An 18,981-nucleotide genomic window follows, 5' to 3' on the forward strand; every position below is an offset into this window, starting at 1 on the left:
GGCCGTCGCACAGAACCTGAGAAGCTGCATGAGATGGACACCGCTGGATGAAAGCGTTTTTCTACACGCCGGATACCACGTATGATGTGGCTGTTCCAGTTCTGAACCAGTTCAGCGTTGTTTTCTGGCGAGAATGGGGAGCTTTTGCCGGTGCCGTCCGGACGCTCCTTCCGGTGGAGAGTCTGGTGGAGGGAAGGGTGAGGGGAGAAATTAATCACCCTCAGTGGAACTTTTACGAGTGCCGAAAATTGTTTCCGCGACAGAGTTAACCCATTTGCTGGAGGACAGGTCCGTCGGATGTTGGTTTTTTTTTTTTTGTTTTGCGTGCCCTGTTCAGTAGCAGGCTCAAAGGTCAATTTTAGCTACTTAGACTCGGTGATGATAAGTGAGCCCACCAGCCTTGGTTTGGGTTGGTACTTGAGCTTCAACTTTCGCTACATTTTCAACACATTTCTAGGACCTTTGTCACAGTAAAGTTCGTCATTGAGAGTTGAAGAGACTTTAAGTTAGCTGAAGCATCGTGTCAGTTATTGGGAGGTTGAAAAGGTCAGCAATTGATTTATTGCTAGCTGAGCGAACGGTGGAAGTTTTCACCTGCAAATTAGAAGCTGTTAGAATGTTAGAACATCCAGCGTGTTGCGTGTTGTACCTTTGGTGTATATCGTAAATTAAAAATATCTTTGACGGTTATTGAAAATTCTTTATAGAAATTGAATCAAATGAAATGTTGAACATTTTTTTTTTAAATGTTCTTTTAATTTGTGTAACAATTTGCTTCACATTAAGGAGCCATCGTTATCAGTCGATTTGATTTGTCATTTAAATTTGCCAATGTTTTAATTAAGTATCTCCGTTTATCTTGGTTTATCTCAAATTATTCAACAATACGACTGAACTACTTCAGCATGATCAAGATCTTTTTTTATGAGGTAAGCATTCACTTCCAGACCAAGGATCAAATCCCTCTCATTCCGTTCCTCCTTCTTCTTCTTCTGTTTCTTCTTCTTTTTGGCTTTACGACCTCTAAGGTCACGTCCCGTAACCTGCTGTTGGATAGTCAGTCATCTCTGCGGGAAGATGGTCCTGATGGGATTCGAATACCGGTCCTGCCGATGAAGTCTCATGCAGAGAAACGAACAAAGCAGCAGGCGCTGGGTAGTGTCTGTCGCTGTAATAGCCCATGTATGCTAAAAAGCTCTCATGTTCTCCCGTTTGGAATTTGAAGTTCATCACCAGATCCTGAGGACCATCTTCAGAAAACTGATTCAACGTGTCTGTAGTGTATGAAGAGACAACTGAGCATGCAATGTTCCAGAGTCCTTGCTTGATTGTTGCAAGACATCGCAAGACTATTCTGGTTGCTGAAGAGGTGATCGTCACCATCATCATAGCTCTGCCATGATCCAGTGAAAATAGCTGGGGCACGATAACAGAGAAGATCAGGGTGATCCTTATCAGGGTGATTGTAACGGTGTTTTTAACCTTCGAGAAAGAGCATGCTGCCCACACAGCCAGTTGATCACAGTCGAAAGCTGGAAGCTCATCGGGGATCAACAGTTGTAGTGAAGCTAAGACGTCCTAAAATCCTCCGCAAGTTATTACAACACAGTGCCGTGACAAAGATCTTGTATGCCACTCATTTTCAATGACATAGCCTCGTTAGTAATCTGTTAACGAATGGCGAAAGGGTTGAGCAGGTTATAGTCGGTAATGCATCTGCTATCCAAAATCCATGCTACCAAATTTCCAAATTTTACAATCCTCTAGAACAATTAGAATCCCGAGATATTCACATCTATGAAACTGAGTTAGAATTTCCCATAAGGAATACTGCAAGAGTAAATTGCAGTACAGCGTCAGATAAACAATATGAGTAGTATAGCCATTCTTCCTTTTTCCTGAAAATATTTTCACATTGTATTTCTTCCAGCAGTAGCATAACGAAAAGTAAGAAGTTATGAATTTTTTGAATAAATTTTTAAAATACACCTCAGGTATTTTCTCGAGAATTCAGGCTTATTTCTTCAGTGTCAGTAAAAGCATTTAAGCTCTTTAATTATCGCCGTGTTCTGTTCACATGTTTGGCACTGATTCAGTAATCCGTTTGTATGGTTGCTGGCCAATCGGCCAACAATTTATATGAGTACCATGGGTGCTTAAGTATTTACTACTATACCACTTGAGAATTGAAGGCTGAGTTTCTTCGAACTGGCAATCTTTCACAAAACGTGGGGCTTCGCTGGTTAAAACGGTCAATCATTTCTGTCACAGTACATCGAATCAGAATTCGTTCCGAAAGACAATTTTAAAACGATATCTCTCAAACATTTTACATTGATTAGTCCTGCGCTCAGCATAACGACGTTTGAATAACTCCCATTTCTATAAACCCATAGTAAACCATCGAAATTGAAACAGTTCACGCCTCAAACACACCGCTGTCGCATAAAAACACTTAAACTTAGTGTTCATAAAAGTCCAAAAGTTTTTCCCGATCGATTGATGAGCGCCTTGACGGTGATTCCGTGCAAAAGTTCATCGCCAAACACCCACGAAAAACCCGGTGAATAACAAATTGAGCCATAAAGACGAACACACGCGCGCCCACTGACAGCCTTTCGGTGCGGCACCCGATTCGAATCTCGGCAGTCCAACGGTGGACTTGGTGAATGGTAAGAACTTAAACTTTAAACCCATCTTCCGGAACGATTTACGATGTATCATAAAATTCATCGACTCGTTTATGTTTCGGGTTAGCTCCACCAGCCCCCTTGAACACGGGCTTCTTAGTGAGAACCGAAAACTCCGCTATTGCCACTTTGCCGATGGTGTGGATTTACTCGGAAACACGTGTGCATCGACATGAAATTGAAGACAGTTGGCTGAAGACTTTCGTGGGTGCGTTTTCGTTCTGGCGCTCGCGCGCCCAAAAGTCAGCTTAAGAAACTGAATCTAATTTAAAAGTTTAATCCTTTTCCGGGGCGCCCTGTGTGTATGAGGGTGCAAGATGCCGGTGTCATCATCCGTGAAAAGTTTGCGTGTTTGCTGAGCAACTTCACAACTGCCGGTTGTTTTCGTTTCACGCTGCATAAAGCATAACAGAGACACCTCAAACACCCGGTCTGCTTCATCTGGCGAAGCGTATGTCAAACGATGCTTTATGTTTTTCCGGCTTCCGGTTGCATAAGCCGCGGGTTTTAGAGCACCAAGCATAGCAGGTTCCCCGGCGACGGCCGGATTTGTACAGCCCTTAAATCTAACCCATCTAGTCCCAAAACATTCGGAAAACCCATGCGCGTGTTGCGTAATTTGTTTGCATTTGTGCGAAAGCTTGGTGCTAAAAACGCGCAAAAGGTGCTCGTTCCTTTTGGCCTCTGACGCCCTCCGGTGGTGGGTAACAGCTTACCTTCGGCGAACGTTTATCCGTGGGTGGATTGGGAGATTAGTGGGAAATTGTAATCGTCGTTTCGAGTGAAAATGAGTGGATCTCAACCCGTGTGTGTGTGCGTGTGTATGAGTGGATATGGTTTTGGTGTCAGCGAGCGTTCCAGTTAGCATGAAGCATAAATCGTGACCAACCCCCGTGGCATTGCAACCCGTAACTGTGGATTGTGTGTGAAAACTTGCATGTTTCCTAGCCTAATCCAAGTCTGTTGCGGGTGGTAAACGTACCGAAACCAGTTTTGCTAATGGGAACACGAGGATAAAGTTCGGCGGTTCTATACCACGAGTAGGAATGGTGCAAAATGGATGGAGTTCTGTTTTAAATTGCACCGAGGATTATGCTCTAAATGGCATGAATTATGTTGCAACAAATCGTGCATTTATGCAAGCCTTGATGACAATTTTGGATGGGACGTTTTTTGGGAATACCTTCTTTCGGGTGCTGTAAGGCAAAGAATAAATCTTTTTGGAAGGGTGAATGAATAATTGTAGAAATTTAATTAAAATTTTATTTGAAGTAAAAAGAAGTAATGAAGTAAATTTTTAATTTTCATATACAAATAATAGTACAAGAAGCTACGAATGTAAAGGAAATTTTGAGGCACTATTGTCAAGTATTATAAATTTTTCTCAATAAACTAATTTATGTTTACATTTGTTAAAAAATATTTAAAAAAATAAACAATAGCAATATACAATTAAAATACATTATAGAACCTTTAAAATATGCTTTTTTCTTAATTGTTTTTAGCTTAAAGGATCTTTTTAACAAATTTTAATGGCTCTACTAGTACTTTTGGCTACTTACAGTCATTGCTTTTAAGTGCAATAACTACCAATTCGTACTGAAGAGTAACACATGAGGCTACCTTTCTTGAAAAATGTAATTGAACTATTCAATATGACCCAATAATAATGATTTTCATCCCAAATTCACGACTAATAACATTTTTTTCCTATTTTACTATTACACCCAAGCCAGATTGTATCATTTTCATTATCAGTTAACTCTTTTTTACCCTTTTACCACTTGTTTTCTTGTCTACCTTCATTCACCGCCTGCACATGGTGTGTCTCTGAAGTAGTAGTATCAACACATATTTTACTCTCCCTCTTTAATAAAGAATCAACCCCGCCTGTTAGCTGACCTGTATCCCTTTGTTGCTGTTTTTTTTTTTCGTCCAAACTTGTTGTTTGTTGTCCTTCACGTTCATCTGGTTCAACTACAGCAAGTAATACCAGTGGACGATTACGAGATTCCAGCGTACCGGACCCCAACAAAAGTGCCACGTTTGGCCGAAGGATTTGCACACGCCATAGAAACGCCGGTGCTCCCAAAGCTGTCACGTTATTATAGCAAATTTAGGATTTTTTCGGGTTTATTTAACCGGCTGTTTGTATGCGTGTAGAAGGATTTCGTTGCGGTCCCCCTTTGGTTGGCCGAACGCAACTAACGGCCCAAAATCAGGCAGAAACGGCTGGAAGGAGGAGGTGGAGAGAAAAAGGTTCTAAACTACACTACCCCGAAAACCCGGTACGCGAGCTGCTAAATTGAAAACGAATCCCCGAAAAACCAATCTTCAGTTCGGTACACCTGTCCAGACGGACTGTGTCCAACCGAACCGGGGCCCAGTGGGAAAAAAAACACCGGTGGATTACGGGTGGAAAACAACCATCCACCAGCGGGGTCAGTGTGCTTTCTTATTTGTGGCATTAGCAGGAACGAATACAAACAGCGAACAATAACAACAAAAACACACAAACACAATCGATCGGCGCGGGCGGCGACGAGTGGGTGGACGGCAACCCTACCGAGGTCTCGTACGGAATAACCATATTTATGGGTATGGGTTTTTTGGGGCGCAAAAACACCGGTGGTGGCCACAAAAGCAACAACGATCTCTGTGGTTTTTGAACTTCGGAAATGTGCCAGCATGAAGCTAGCGTTGAGGATTAGGCGCCTCCATGTCATTCTATGATGGGAATTTCGAACTTTGGAGCGAGTTTTATGGAAAATTGTTGGATGGATTTTTTTGCAAACAATAGCCTAACGATATGGCGCGGGTTATATAATTAAAATATCTTAATTCGTACAGATTTGAAAGGATTAACAATTTGGAAATGGAGTTTTTGTAAGGTGGATAAAACAACTTGAAGCTCCATAAAATAAATCGGTATGTAACAACAGTTACTGTTCATAATTTCAATTGGATAAACTGTAATGTAGATAAAGGTTTAACACGTTCGTTACCGAGAAAAACATATTGAGTGATGGTGGGCTGCTATTTCTAGTTTTCTCTTATCGGAATAATCGTTCCTTCCGGCTAGGAACGATTGATGGTGGCACCATCAGCGGCACTTCTAAGAAATCCGGAACTACGTGAGGGTGATGTACGCATAGGTGACCGCAAATATGAAGTCGTCCAAAACTTTACCTATCTCGGGTCAAAAGTCAGCACCGAACCGGTCATTTTACAGCCTGAGAAAACTTCTCACCTCAAAAAACCTTTCGCGACTGTCAAAGCTGGGACTGTATCGTACTTTTATAGTCCCAGTACTCACAGACGCCTCTGAGACATGGAAACTGTCCAAAACAGACGAAGCCCTCTTAGCAGCGTTCTAGAGGAAGAAGCTCAGAAGGATCGTTGTCCCTGTATGTGTGGAAGGACAAAGGAGTAGTCGCTACAACGACAAGCTGTATAAACTGTATGACGACCTCACCGTCGTGCAGCAAATTAGACTCGTCAAGATCCGATAGGCTGGCCATGTTATACGCATGGCACCGGACGATCCAGCTCAGAAAGTCCTTTTAGACCTTCCACACGGACAGAAGAGGCGTGGTAGGCCCAGATTGAGGTGAGAGGATGGCGTGGAATTATTCGCCATCAAGGCCGGGATAACAGATTGTCGGCGACGACGGTGCGGGACCGTGAGCGGTTCCGGACTCTATTGCGGCAGGCCAAGACCACGAAGCGAATGTAGCGTCTGATAAGTAAGTAAGTTTTGAATAAAATTTTAAACCCTAATCCAAGCATTAAACTTTAATAGTGAATAATTCCGGCTTAAAATAATCATACTAAATCATTGATGCAATTTCACTATTGCTAATAAATAAATTAATGCATGAATTTAGGCTACATAATTCAACACTAATTAAAGGCCCTTTTCGATTGTGTGTTTTTGCACTCACACGCCATAACAATGCAATATGCTGATGGATAATACAACCACCGAGTCCTTAAAGTCAACAATCAAACGCATTCATTCGATACGCGTTCGCAACACATACTCACGGAAAATGTTGGTCTGTTATCCTTGTTCGGCCTGTTAAAATTAGCTTTCCCACTGTCCCACGGAAGAAAAAACAACAACAACTTCATTAAATTCCACATTCCACCATCAAAACACACATTCGGGATTGTTGACAAACGAGGAACGGTTTAGAATAAACTGAGCTCGCTCGCTACCCTACCTCCAAAGCTCCGAAAAACGCTCCAACGCGTACCGATGCCGATCATTAGTGCAAACGTCGCCGGCGTCTGTTTTGCTTTTGGGAGCAAATCGCGTCCGCTGGCGCTTAATCACTTGTTTCCGCGGAAGCATCAGACAGGCCGGTTAGTGGCAGTAGCATAATTAAACTAATGCACAGCGAAATACGCGGCTGGAAACATTCGGCATTTTGATCACGGTGAATGTCACTGTCTTTTTTGTGGTATAAAACCACTGGCCGGGCTTACATTGCATTCGATCATTCCGGATCTTTGGGTTTTTTGGAGGTTGCTGGTGCACACAGCAGATGCTCGCTGGTAGGCTGCTCCCCCGAAAGCAGATGCTCATTATGCAAAGCAGTTACAGTGGCGTCCGGTATGTTTTAGATGTTGCAGCGCACTCTGCTTGCAATCGCACAACGGCTGCAGCGCGTGCAGTTTTTAGCCCATTCCATTCCGAGTCCATTAAGTGCAGTGTGTGCAACGAATGTGAAGCGAGCATATCGGTAAGTAGATTTAAAAGTGGTTTTTATAGCCTTTTAAAATCAGCTTTTTGCCTGCAATTTTTTAAATTATAGCACTGAAGTGAGTTTTATGAGTTCTTATTTCAATTTAAGGTTCATTTTTAGCATGTTCTCGGACAGACATGTTTCACAGCACGAACTTTTTTGTGTAAATTTAAACCACTTCGCTTTGTTTGAGTCTGGGTGTTTGCGCTGTTGAGGTTTCAGTGTGAAAAGTACTACACATGCATTCCAGGGCGTAAAATACAAAAGACATATCTGCTTTTGAAGCCTGACATGACAGATCGGTAATTAGTTTTTTGTTAATTATTACGACTGCTTTGTATTGTTGGTAGTTTGTGACACAAGCATTTTTCTATGCCATAAATTAGTGCCCTTTACTGGAAAAGGCAGTATGCAAACAAAAATACGAGCCCTGATAGAGAGCTTGTCATTTAGCAATCGTTTTACTTTGATTCATTCGGTTTGAACATTTTCACTGCACAAGTTGAAGTATGAAGCAGTATGGCATCTATTTTTGACGCGCAATACTATTCGCACTAAACGGAACGCCGTAAACAAATCAATTTTCATGTGCAAGCTGTTACGAAGCTGTTGAACCAATTGAATAACGTTATCCAATTTTCTCATGCATCCTGGCTGCAGTAGTTGGTGGTGTGCTCATACTTGTCAGGAAGAATACCTGTATCGTTCGCGCTGTTTGTGCGCACCATCGTTCAGCACGAAACGAAGCCCGGTTAAGACTTCAATTTTATAGAAAAATCAATTTTCGCCTCCATCGTCGTCGGATTGATACACTCCAGGCTGTCCGTTGTTGATGTTGTTAGTTGGACTTTTTTTTCCACCTTCCACCGAGTAGAGTTTAGCCCGTCAGTCAATATTGCTCGCACGGAGCGCACATGTTGCACATGTCAACGAGAGCGGTACTTTTTCGCGTAGCCCCAAACCAACCGAGTCAAAGGTGGGAGACCGTGCACCAGTCCCCACGAACAAAGTTGTACGTGGCAATGGGTCCATTTGGAGCCTGTGATAAACGTCGTTTGATTGGTGATGACGCGCGCGGTGCATCATCATAAAACTGCAGCTTTGGAAAGGACCTTTGTGCGTTAACTTTTTCCTTAGCTTGGGCGATTTGGGGTTGAACACGGTTGCGCATAATTTCGAAGGAAAATAAAAGAAAAGATTGTTTTCATTCACTGGAACATCAACTTTGTAAAAAGGGTTTTCTCATTCATTGGTAGACGAGAAGAAGGAAAAGAACAACCCTAAAAGCAAGCTCCTCGTAGAACAATTTGGGAACGATTTACAGAACGTGCCTGGAATAGGGAATGAGCTAGGAGATAAATTACCTATTTTTTCTCCTGCCAGTATGAGGGTTTCAGCCATTGAAACATGCTGCTTTTCTCATAATTTAAAAAGATGATCACCAGAATCGATTGCAGTAGATATTAAAGGCTTTTATATGCTTATGAGGGCGGCCCGTTGGTGGAGGCGATAGCGGCGCCGGTCTTCTCACGGCAGGACCGGGGTTAATATCCCATCCGGACCGTCCTATCCAACTACATGGTATCAGCAAGTCTAGAAGGCCATTCGATGGCCGGCATGACCTTAGAAGGTCGTTATTAGGGTTAGTCTGACCGCATTGCTATCAATGTTTTTTGATTGAAATAAAAGAAATCGCTTTACCTACCCTTGACAACACTTTTTTTGTAACTTATACATGCTCGTAACCTTGAAGACCATAACACCTCATTTTAAATGGCTTGTTTACCGAGATACATCGTTGGTCAAGAAAGATAAGTCATTTTATGATGAACGCATCGTCCAAAACCCTTTCATTTAACGAAATTCATCTGCTAACAAACCTTATGCACAAAAGGGGATCAACATAGAAATCTTATCGACACAGAAACATGCTTGGATCTCACCAAGTGAGAAACTTCGCCCTTCAAGAGACAACACCGTTCTTAGGTCTACTCAGAAATTTCGCCATTCATGTGTTAGACTTTTTCATCTTCAAAGGATTTCGTCTAAAAACGAACATTATCGTCCAAAGCGCAACATCGTCTAACCTATCTGGTTGAAGCCGTGTGCTGATACATCTCATTGTCTACGGAGTGTCGTCTATCAAGAGGGTCAGTTATTTTCGATTTTTTAGAAGACTCATGAACCCAAGATCTTTGCGTCCAATGATCCTAATTATCAGTATTATTTGTTCTAAGGTTTCACTACATTTGAGGAATTTTGTGTACCAACACATCATTCTCCACTGTTCACAGTTATAAATTATGATGCAACTCCAAGGTATTAGTCAGGAGCACTGTTAATTAGCTATAAGCCCATACGAAACTTTGTATTTCGAAAGAAAACGTATGAAACACGAAAATAAAAAGCATAAAAATGTATAAAAACCATCAAAGTAAGAACATGACTCAACTATCGAGTAAATTCATTTCAGAGAAAAAAAAATAAAGATATCTGAAATTCCGTTAGTGCTGATGTTTTCCTACAGATAAGCGTATGTTCATTGTAATCTATATTTCTTGCTAGAAGACATTATTTTAATTAAAACGATCTCCGGTAACTTTCATGCAACGAAAATTGCTAATTTTTGAATTTAAACAACCGTCCTACCTTTGCGCTTTATAATGATGTCTTCTTAGTAAAGTGCCATAATTCCACTGACTGTTTGCTATAATAAATTCACTATACCCTAACGGATCAAATACTTCTGCTTGCGTTTGCTTACGTTTGCATTTACCACTCTATTTTGCATGTTTTCTATGCACATGAAAGTAAGAGACAGTCACCGATCTAATGGTGGCCTTTGTTTTCACTCTTCGCTTAAACGCTTCAATAAATGTGTTTTTCTGTATGTGAATGCATCCTTGTGGTTGGAAATAAATCCTGTAAAAGATGAAGCCCTTCCTGTGTGAGTGTGTTTTTTGCAAGTGAGTGTGTGTGTTTACTGCAAAAACCTCAACACAGACCACCAATGATCCACAGGGATGTATGCTGGTTAGTCTTTTCCTTGCTGGTTGATCAACCGTTGTACCGTGCTGGTAGCAAACGAGAAATAACTCATAATCGTCATTTTCACGTTCGATTACGCTCGGAGTAGAGAAGACGAACGACCTCAAGGGCGCGAACGAAACGCAAGAAGACACCGGTCCAGTGGACGACTGATTGAAAAGCCTAGGATTTATTTCTTCCCTTTTCTTGCGTTGTTTGATTGGGGTTCGGGGATGTCAAACGATAAAATACGTGATAGAAAATTGAATTTCCACATCCCGCCACTATCTTCGTCGCCATCACCCAACGAATGGGCTATGCTCCAATGGTGAAATGTTGCACTAGCTTCACTCAGACATCGGAACAGTTTCATCTAAGCATGTCTAGGGCGCATTTTATGCGATGAATCTGGTCGAACTCATTCCGGTCCCCAGCAACGGCCGATACATGGGTTTTTCCGGACAGTTCGTCGGAATCATTGACGTTTGAAGCCAGTAATGTAAGACAGCATTCGGTAGCAGAAGTACTCTGATCTGGTAAGCATTGGGTGAAAATCAATCAATCATTAAATTGCCGGTATCTATCCCCGCTCTAGGCCTGTTAGGTAGTAGGAAGGAAACAGAGTGTTCTACTGCTGTGAGAACATTTTGAAAGAAATTTCCTTTCACATCATCGGACATTTATTGCAAACATGATAATGTGTTACATCGGCCCGGATCGATTCAGAATAAAACGATTCTCTTCTTGTTGGATTAAGCTTTTTTAAACAGCGATTAACAGAAACCGAATGAAAACTTTCACTTGGTGGAAAGTTTTAACATCGTTTCATTGATTTGATAGAATTTCAATAACAATACAGCAATAAAAAACATCTTCTTGGGAAATCTGTATCGATTTCCCTACACGAACAACACATGTTGAGATTGAAACCCATCGTCCTCACACCAGACCCAAGCGACCGAGACATGTAAGTTGCACAAGACACACACACACACACACACACACACACAAAGGAAAACTGCTGCAACAAAAAACCGGCTTCTCACACATCACTTACCGATGGTATCGTCTGTCAGTCGGAGGAGGAACTCTGCTCGATTGGCTTCTGCCGGATGAGCTGGAATATTGGCTCCGGTCTTTGTGCTTTTTCCATTGTACGCTTATACCTTGAAGAACGTTGCGGCGAAAGGATTAGCATAAGCATTCTGAATCAACCAAGGATTGCTAAACAAACTGTAATTTGTGAAGCGGTTGATTGAGGCGAAAATCTTTTCGTTTCAAGGTGGATCAATTTTTAATCAGAACCACAAACACGTTCGGTTGCTTCGGGTGCAAATTGGAAATCTTGTCACTGAGATTGATTTCGTGCTAGCGAGAAAGCAACGCTCTATGTTATTATCGCTTTTGCTTAGAGTGATCTGTATAAGAATTATTTAAAAAATAAATTAACTTTCCATACTGTCTTCCACAGAATGATTACACTTTATTTAAATGGTTCGCTTAATTCAACACTTGTAACCAATAAACCGAAAAGAAAATTGCACCTTCCCACCCGCCGCGACCGCGAAATTGTGCGCAAATTCTCATTTGCTCTCTACCGTGTGATACGATCTTAAACTAATTAGCTTTTCTCGTAGACCGACGCGATTCGCGACCAACGAGTCTTTCATGGTGCAGTCGGTGTACCAACGTTGATGCATCACGACCCATATCCCTTATTTCCCAGAAGAGAAAACCCCCGCTACTCCACAGGCTCGGTGTTCGCGTGCAAATGACACCGGTACAAGTTTGCACGTGCCCTCTGCTGTTGCAGCTGCTGCTGCTGTTGCATCAAAGTATCACATTCGCTTTCCCACCTATCGCAAACGCTCGGGTTTTATCGGGCACAAAATAACAATCGCATTTCGGTGGAATAATAGCATGAAAGCAGTGCAAAGGGGTTTGTGTGTCCTTTCTTACCGGTTTTGCACGTGTTACGGGTGATACCGGTGTACGATGCATTCCCATCCGAATGGGTTCCACAGACGATTCCGGGAGCGGGATCGGAGGTTATGCTTCCGCTCGAATGGTTGCGATTTTCCATTACGATTTGCTACGTTTGTGAGTCTGTTACAAAATGAATGTAAGGATAGGGTGGTAGAAGGGTTGGTTGGTGCGGCAAAAGTAGTGGGTGAAGCTTGTGAATACAGGAATGGAACACTCAGGTTCATGTAAAACCGCAATGGGTCACCAAATCTGGGGTTTTAAAACTGCCATAGTGAAGTTTTATTATGCATTCTGTATGGTGTCAACAAGAATTCTTGTTGTTTCTATATTTTTTCATCGATTTTTACATTTTCTATATTTTTCTTCCTTTAATGTATATTCTTCTCCAGGTCATTTGAACGGAACAATAAAAATTATTTTCTTCTAAAGAAGAAAAATATTTCTTACCTATTTTTTTCTTTGTTATCATGAACCTATTATTCATTATGTCTTGCAGAAATAGCATACATACTATAAACATTAAAGCTCCCCACACATCTAGTAACAATTAATGAATTGCCTGAATACACGAAAAAAGTTATGTACATGGAGAAAATCAATCAATAAATAAATCAATAAAAAGTATCGATCGAAATGCCAATCAATTAAATGTCCAATTATGAGAAGTTTAAACTCCTAAACAAGTTAAGCTAAAACTTGTATGTAATTTTTAAGTATTATAGGTAAGTGTATAAAATAAATAATAAATAGTTTAAGGTCGACCGAGTGGTAAAGGGGATTTTGGCGCCACTTTTCCAGGATTCAAATACCATCCTTTCTCGGGACCGGAACGTTCTCTCGACTGACTGTCCAACTACGTGGAAGGTCAATCATTACGTTCGTTACGCTTTTATCATGTATTTCTGCTGATGCAATCTCCTATCTTCTACGTTCATGATTTAATTTTCTACTTCGTATCGTATCTATTTCGCTATTTGATTTGTAGTCATTTAAATTTTTAGCACTAATGTTTGTGTGTTTTCATTTTATTCTCTTATGGATTTGGAGCATCGGAAGGGTTTAGATCTTTCATTTTTCTAATTTTTATTTTTAAGAATTTTTATTTTCTAGCTTATTTAGTAGAAGCCAGTTTTTATGCTTATAGTTATTCGAATCTATAAATATTTTAAAATCGTTAAACTTATTTTAAAATCATCGAATTTCAAACAGTGGATGATTGAAAATGAAAAACATAATAAGTATGTGTATAAAAGCTACATACAAACAATGTTAACCCGCAAATAAAACAAACAAAAGTAAATAAACATGCTTACTTCATTACTTCCAGCTTGCTACACAATTTTCTTATCTTCTCTCACGATCTTCCACATCGACAACGAAAACTCAATAAGGTTCCACGGAAATTTATAGCATCTTCTAGGCAAAGTCATGATGAAAACTCTACACACACAACACACAAGTTAAAACCATTTTCATTTTCACCCAATTTCTTTGCTGACACCGTTCCCATGTTTTCTACCCAATCCAATAAACAGCTAGAACTACGAGCTCTGTCGTTCATCAGCTATTCAACGAACGAAGCGAATGCAATTGATCGCAAAATAAAATTTTCGAAAGAGAAACAGAAAAACATCTCCGCAGCACGCAGAATTTTCCTTCACACACATACGTTTGCTCCCACATAAAAAAAGAAGCCAAGAATGTACCAAGAACACCGTCAAGGCAGCAAATGAAGTGAAAAAGCAGCAACATATCAACTGAAAGAAAACATACACACAGTTCGCACCGTGGCGTAACGGTGTGACGATAAATGGATATTGGTGGAAGTATTTGAAATGTGGAGAGTGGGTGGGATCGATTTCCTCCCCACAAAACCCGGCACGTACCTGCCACTATCAGCAAACAGAGGATGGGGAGTCGTAAATCCATTACCACCGGGAGCCACATTTCCCAGCTTGGTCGGTGGCGTCGTTGCCCCGCGTGTCGTAGATCTTCCTGTGCCAAGGCGCAATACACATGCGGTCCAGACGATCGGTCGATGTATCAGGGGTATGGGTTAGTAGAGAGAGAGAGCGAGCGAGCTCACACCCCGTTTGGTAACACCCAAAAATCTATCCCGGGGTGCAGAACGTTCCCGGTCGGAAGCGAACGCAAACCACGCGCTTGCGGTTTTCGTCGACTTGTGAGGCTTTTTCCCGAAAATCGTTGTTCTTTTGGTGTTGTTGCTGACGGTTGTGAGTTTTTTTTGTTTTGTTTCAATGCGATGCTGAGATACTCCACAGGGAATGCTTCTTGCGTGTTCTTGCTCGGCAGCAACAACTGCTGGACCAAGCAGGAACTGTACCTCAACCGGACGTAGGATTTTCCACAGCCCAGGTGCTGATGTTTGGCACTTTCGGTTGGTCGGTCGGGTTTTGATACTGCTGGGAATACTCACTCACATCACACCAACGTAGGGAAAGCACCACATCTTACCCGGTGATAAGCACCCGCACACGGAACACAATTGCACACCGGGTTCGATAAATCGTACCGGCCTTACCGATCAGCATGAAGTACTGGGCCTCCGCTTCGACTTTCATCGACACAAAGAAAAATCATTCTCCGTTCGATCGTGTTCACTAGATTCTATAGGATTTTATCTTTTTTGTTTTATGTTTTTTGGTTCTGGAAAGGAAAAAGAGTAAACAAAATAACACTCCAAATAAATGATGCATGCACACTTCTCACTTCACTTCGAGCTGATGTGTTTTATGTTTCGTGCACTATTTCGATATGCTCGATTTTGCCCCTTATTGCATGATTGTGATTGTTGCCTGAAAGAAAGCGGAGAGAAAAATAGAAAAATGATTATTATATTTGAATGCAAAACAAAGAGCAAATTTGTGTGCCTTTCAGGCTAAAGCAAAATCAACGAAGGGTGATTTCTATTTGATTCTATTAAATTCGAGAAAATCTTCGCCTGGAACTAGGAATGCATCACTGTTCTTTCATTCAATTTGATTATTTATTTAGATAGCCAGCAATATTGAATGCTTTTTTCCTTTTTATTTAAATGAAACTAAATAGGAGTAGACGATGAATTATTCTCAACGGAAAATAAAACGGAAACATGCCTAACGACGTCTCAATTCGATCCCCTTCGTTTATCATCGCCAACGCTAGGCCATATTGCCGCAGACCAACACATAAATCAAATAAAATTAAATTAAATTAGCAATATTCCTTCTTGCATCGACCACACGATCGACACTGCGAGTAACTTTATTGAAAATGACGCGTCATCGCTTATTTGTGCCTGTGGCCAATGCTTCTTCACTCGGTTTTGGGGGTGAACGAAAAACGAATCATGCGAAAAGAGAAATGTGTTTTTGCTTGAGTGTTGCGAGAGCTGATAAAAATTAGACCGAAGAGGTTAGAGAAAAGTGTTATAATAACCAACTAGTTGCCTCTAAATCAGCAGCAGTACATACGGGCCGGAAAAGCTTTTTCTACCATCTGCCCAGTAAGCAGCAGTGATAGAACCATTTTGAACGGGCAAAGTGAAATGGGGGTAGGGGTTCAGGTTTGAAAAAAAAACCAGGCATACCTCCACCCGCGGGTTATGTCCAACAGCCGGATGAGAGTTGAATAAATAATGTACTGGTTTTCGCTTTCGCTTCGCCTCGGCTAGAGTGAACGAACGAGCGCGTCCGCTTCCCTATTGGAATTACCTAGCTTCGATGGCAAGGTGGAAAAAAGCTCTACCGCACATTGAAAGTGGAAATGGATAATGTAAAACAATTTATAAAGAATATACAGTGTGCGGGCGTGCGCTCTACATTCTTCATTGTTGTTAGAGGGTGACTGGCTGGCTGACAGGCACGCCATGGTACCACATGGCGCGTTTTGGAGTATTAACAAAAAAGTTCGTTTTTTGTTGTTGTTAAAGCGTAAACCTGAACTTTAACTGGATATGCTATCGTGATTAATATTACAAATTATAATTAATGTTATCAATAATTTTCCATATTGAACATGCTTCAAATTGATTATCCTTGACGAAGCATTACATTCCCCAAAGATCTTCAATTACAAACCATACCTGTTTGCAGTGAGTTATGAGAATATTATTCTTCCGAAAATTATTACAGGGATTTACATTTCTATTTATTTCATAATGACCATCTTACTATTATAGGGATTTACTCTTATTAACAAAATTAATGATTCTACAAAATTACCCTTGGTTCTAAGAGTCAACTTTGCAGTAGGTAGACCTCCAAACAATGTATTAACCAGAAATTTAAAATATATTGAAATACTCAGTACGTGTAGAATTTTTATAGATCGTGATCGAAAGGGGACTTTTGCCATTTGCGCCACATCACCAGAAGTGTTGCTTACTTGGCTGTTCATCATTGTTCATTGTTCAGTCATTCAGATTGGAAATTACGCAAATTAGTCGTAATTTGGCGGCCCGGATGTGTAGGTAACAGCGCCACCAGTTTTTACACGGCAGGACCGGTTCAAATTCCATCCGGATCATCCCTCCGTAGTGAGCATTGTCTATCCGACTGCGTGGTATCGGCAAATCTAGTAAGCCTTTCAATTGCCGGCGTGACCTTTAGAGGTCGTTAAGTCACGAAGAAATATCCGTAATTTGATACACTGCTTTGACCGATTGTTTGCCATGAAATGGATTAAAAACATGAAACATTTTTGCTAGAATCAATGAGTGAAAACTTTGACGCGTGCTTCCATACTGCTCTTTCGCTACGTAAAATGCGAGGCAATTTTTAATTTGTGTTTTTTTTTTCATACCATTGGCTTAACGACTTCTAAGGTCACGCCGGTCATCGAATGGCTTACTAAACGATGAAGCCTAGACTAGACTAGACGGGTGGACGATCCTGATATGATTTAAGCCTCGGTCCTGTCGTATGAAAATCGTCGCCGCTGACGCCCATATCACCGGAGCGGCCTCTTTTTGTTTTAAAACATTTTCTCAAATCATATATTTATAATTCAAGAGCACCATTGCCATGAGTTTACCTGAATAAAAATGCTAGAAAGTCATCAAAACAAACCAATTTTTGAAGTGGTGCTAGCGGCGGAAATTGCACAATTGTTCACATGGTTTGACCGAGGTTCAAAAGCAATTCAAACCGTTCCTTCGCAGAGAGGATTGACTAGACGAGGACTGACGCAGAGAGTCATTAGATGACAGGCTTGACATTTGTTTTTTTGCTCGACTAAAATCTTATTCTTTTAGCACAGCTTTTAGGTGTCAGTTTGCATGTTTGACTGTCTGGTTGTCAGGAGAAGAATTTTAGCTCGATGATTGGTTGCTTACTTTGCTGTAAAATTCTTGTATCCATACGCGTAATTATCTTAAAAACAGGATTGACGAATATTAAACATCGATTTCCAAACAAAATTAATATAAATTACTCATCCAATTTAAAACAGAACTACAGGAATTAACCACACCGAACATGAATGCCTAAGACAATATAAATCCTAATTTGAAGTCTCCAATGACTCTGTTTCAATCCACTAATCTTTGTTGATTTCTTCTCTCTTGAAAATGAATTCTAACTTTCAACCCAAGGGAATCATCCACCTTTGGGAGCCATTGAAGTGCTTTTAGAACTCTTTCAATTACCAAACATACACCAACAATCCAGCACCGCTTTCAACAGGTTCTAATGCCAATAAACAAGAAATTCGAAATATAAAACTCTTAATCAGTTTTCTCAATTCCTTTCGCAAGCATGGGAGTGGAAGTTCCGCAGCATATTAGAGCGTATATATCGTTCTCACCTCACCGAATGTGACGCTTGGGAGCAATTGTCAAGCTTGACGATGCTTTCTCGCCATCGAATCTTAACACCGCCGGCAGCTGATGGGAACGAGACAAACCGTGTCATCGTATGCCCCCAAGGCAGCCAAGGTAACGATCCAATGGGGAAAAGTATCGAACACCGTGTTCGGAGTGTTTGCCGGTTTGATTCTAGGATGAAAATATTCCAACCCACCTCCAACCACCCGTTTGCACCCCGATATACCCTGACTACTTCTTCGGGTGCTTTGTATCAGCGCCTTTATAATGATGATTGAATTTTCCACTAACGAACGCGACAAGCCAGTTCACACAGTGTATTTGGAGGGGGAGAAAATTCTCTCCCCCCGCGTTTTTAAAACAGCCCCTCCCCCCCTACCGGTGGGAACAGTATTGTAAGACATTTTTAGTAATGCAAATTTGATTACCACCAACCGGTGATGATAACTAATTCCGGCAATGGCGAGGAAAACGCAACAGGAGGCGAGAAAAACTAATGTCAATAATTAGTACGCAATCACGGTACGCCTAATTTTATCAGCCTTCCATAGTTCCGATACCTGGCCGATGTTGTACTCCGGCTTCGATTCTTGTGGCCGAACTGGGAGTAATTCAATTACACCAAGGAATTAGCTGTTGATGAAGTTTTGTCAGAACGTGAGATTTTTAGGCAGCATGATTACATGACGCCAGTGCGATGTGA

General features: G+C 41.2%; 1 protein-coding gene across 1 annotated transcript in view; it reads right to left on the reverse strand.

Moving 5' to 3' along the window:
• The window catches only part of LOC126565026 (uncharacterized), a 42,115-nt gene extending 27,712 nt beyond the window's left edge, over positions 1 to 14,403 (reverse strand). Inside the window, exon 1 of the mRNA XM_050222166.1 lies at positions 14,341 to 14,403. Within this exon, the coding sequence (XP_050078123.1) occupies positions 14,341 to 14,401 (61 nt within the window). The 5' untranslated portion in view covers positions 14,402 to 14,403. The remainder of the gene's footprint in view (positions 1 to 14,340) is intronic.
• Positions 14,404 to 18,981: the final 4,578 nt, after the last annotated feature.

This window comes from Anopheles maculipalpis, chromosome 3RL (assembly GCF_943734695.1).
Source record: "Anopheles maculipalpis chromosome 3RL, idAnoMacuDA_375_x, whole genome shotgun sequence".
NCBI classification, from domain to species: domain Eukaryota; kingdom Metazoa; phylum Arthropoda; class Insecta; order Diptera; family Culicidae; genus Anopheles; species Anopheles maculipalpis.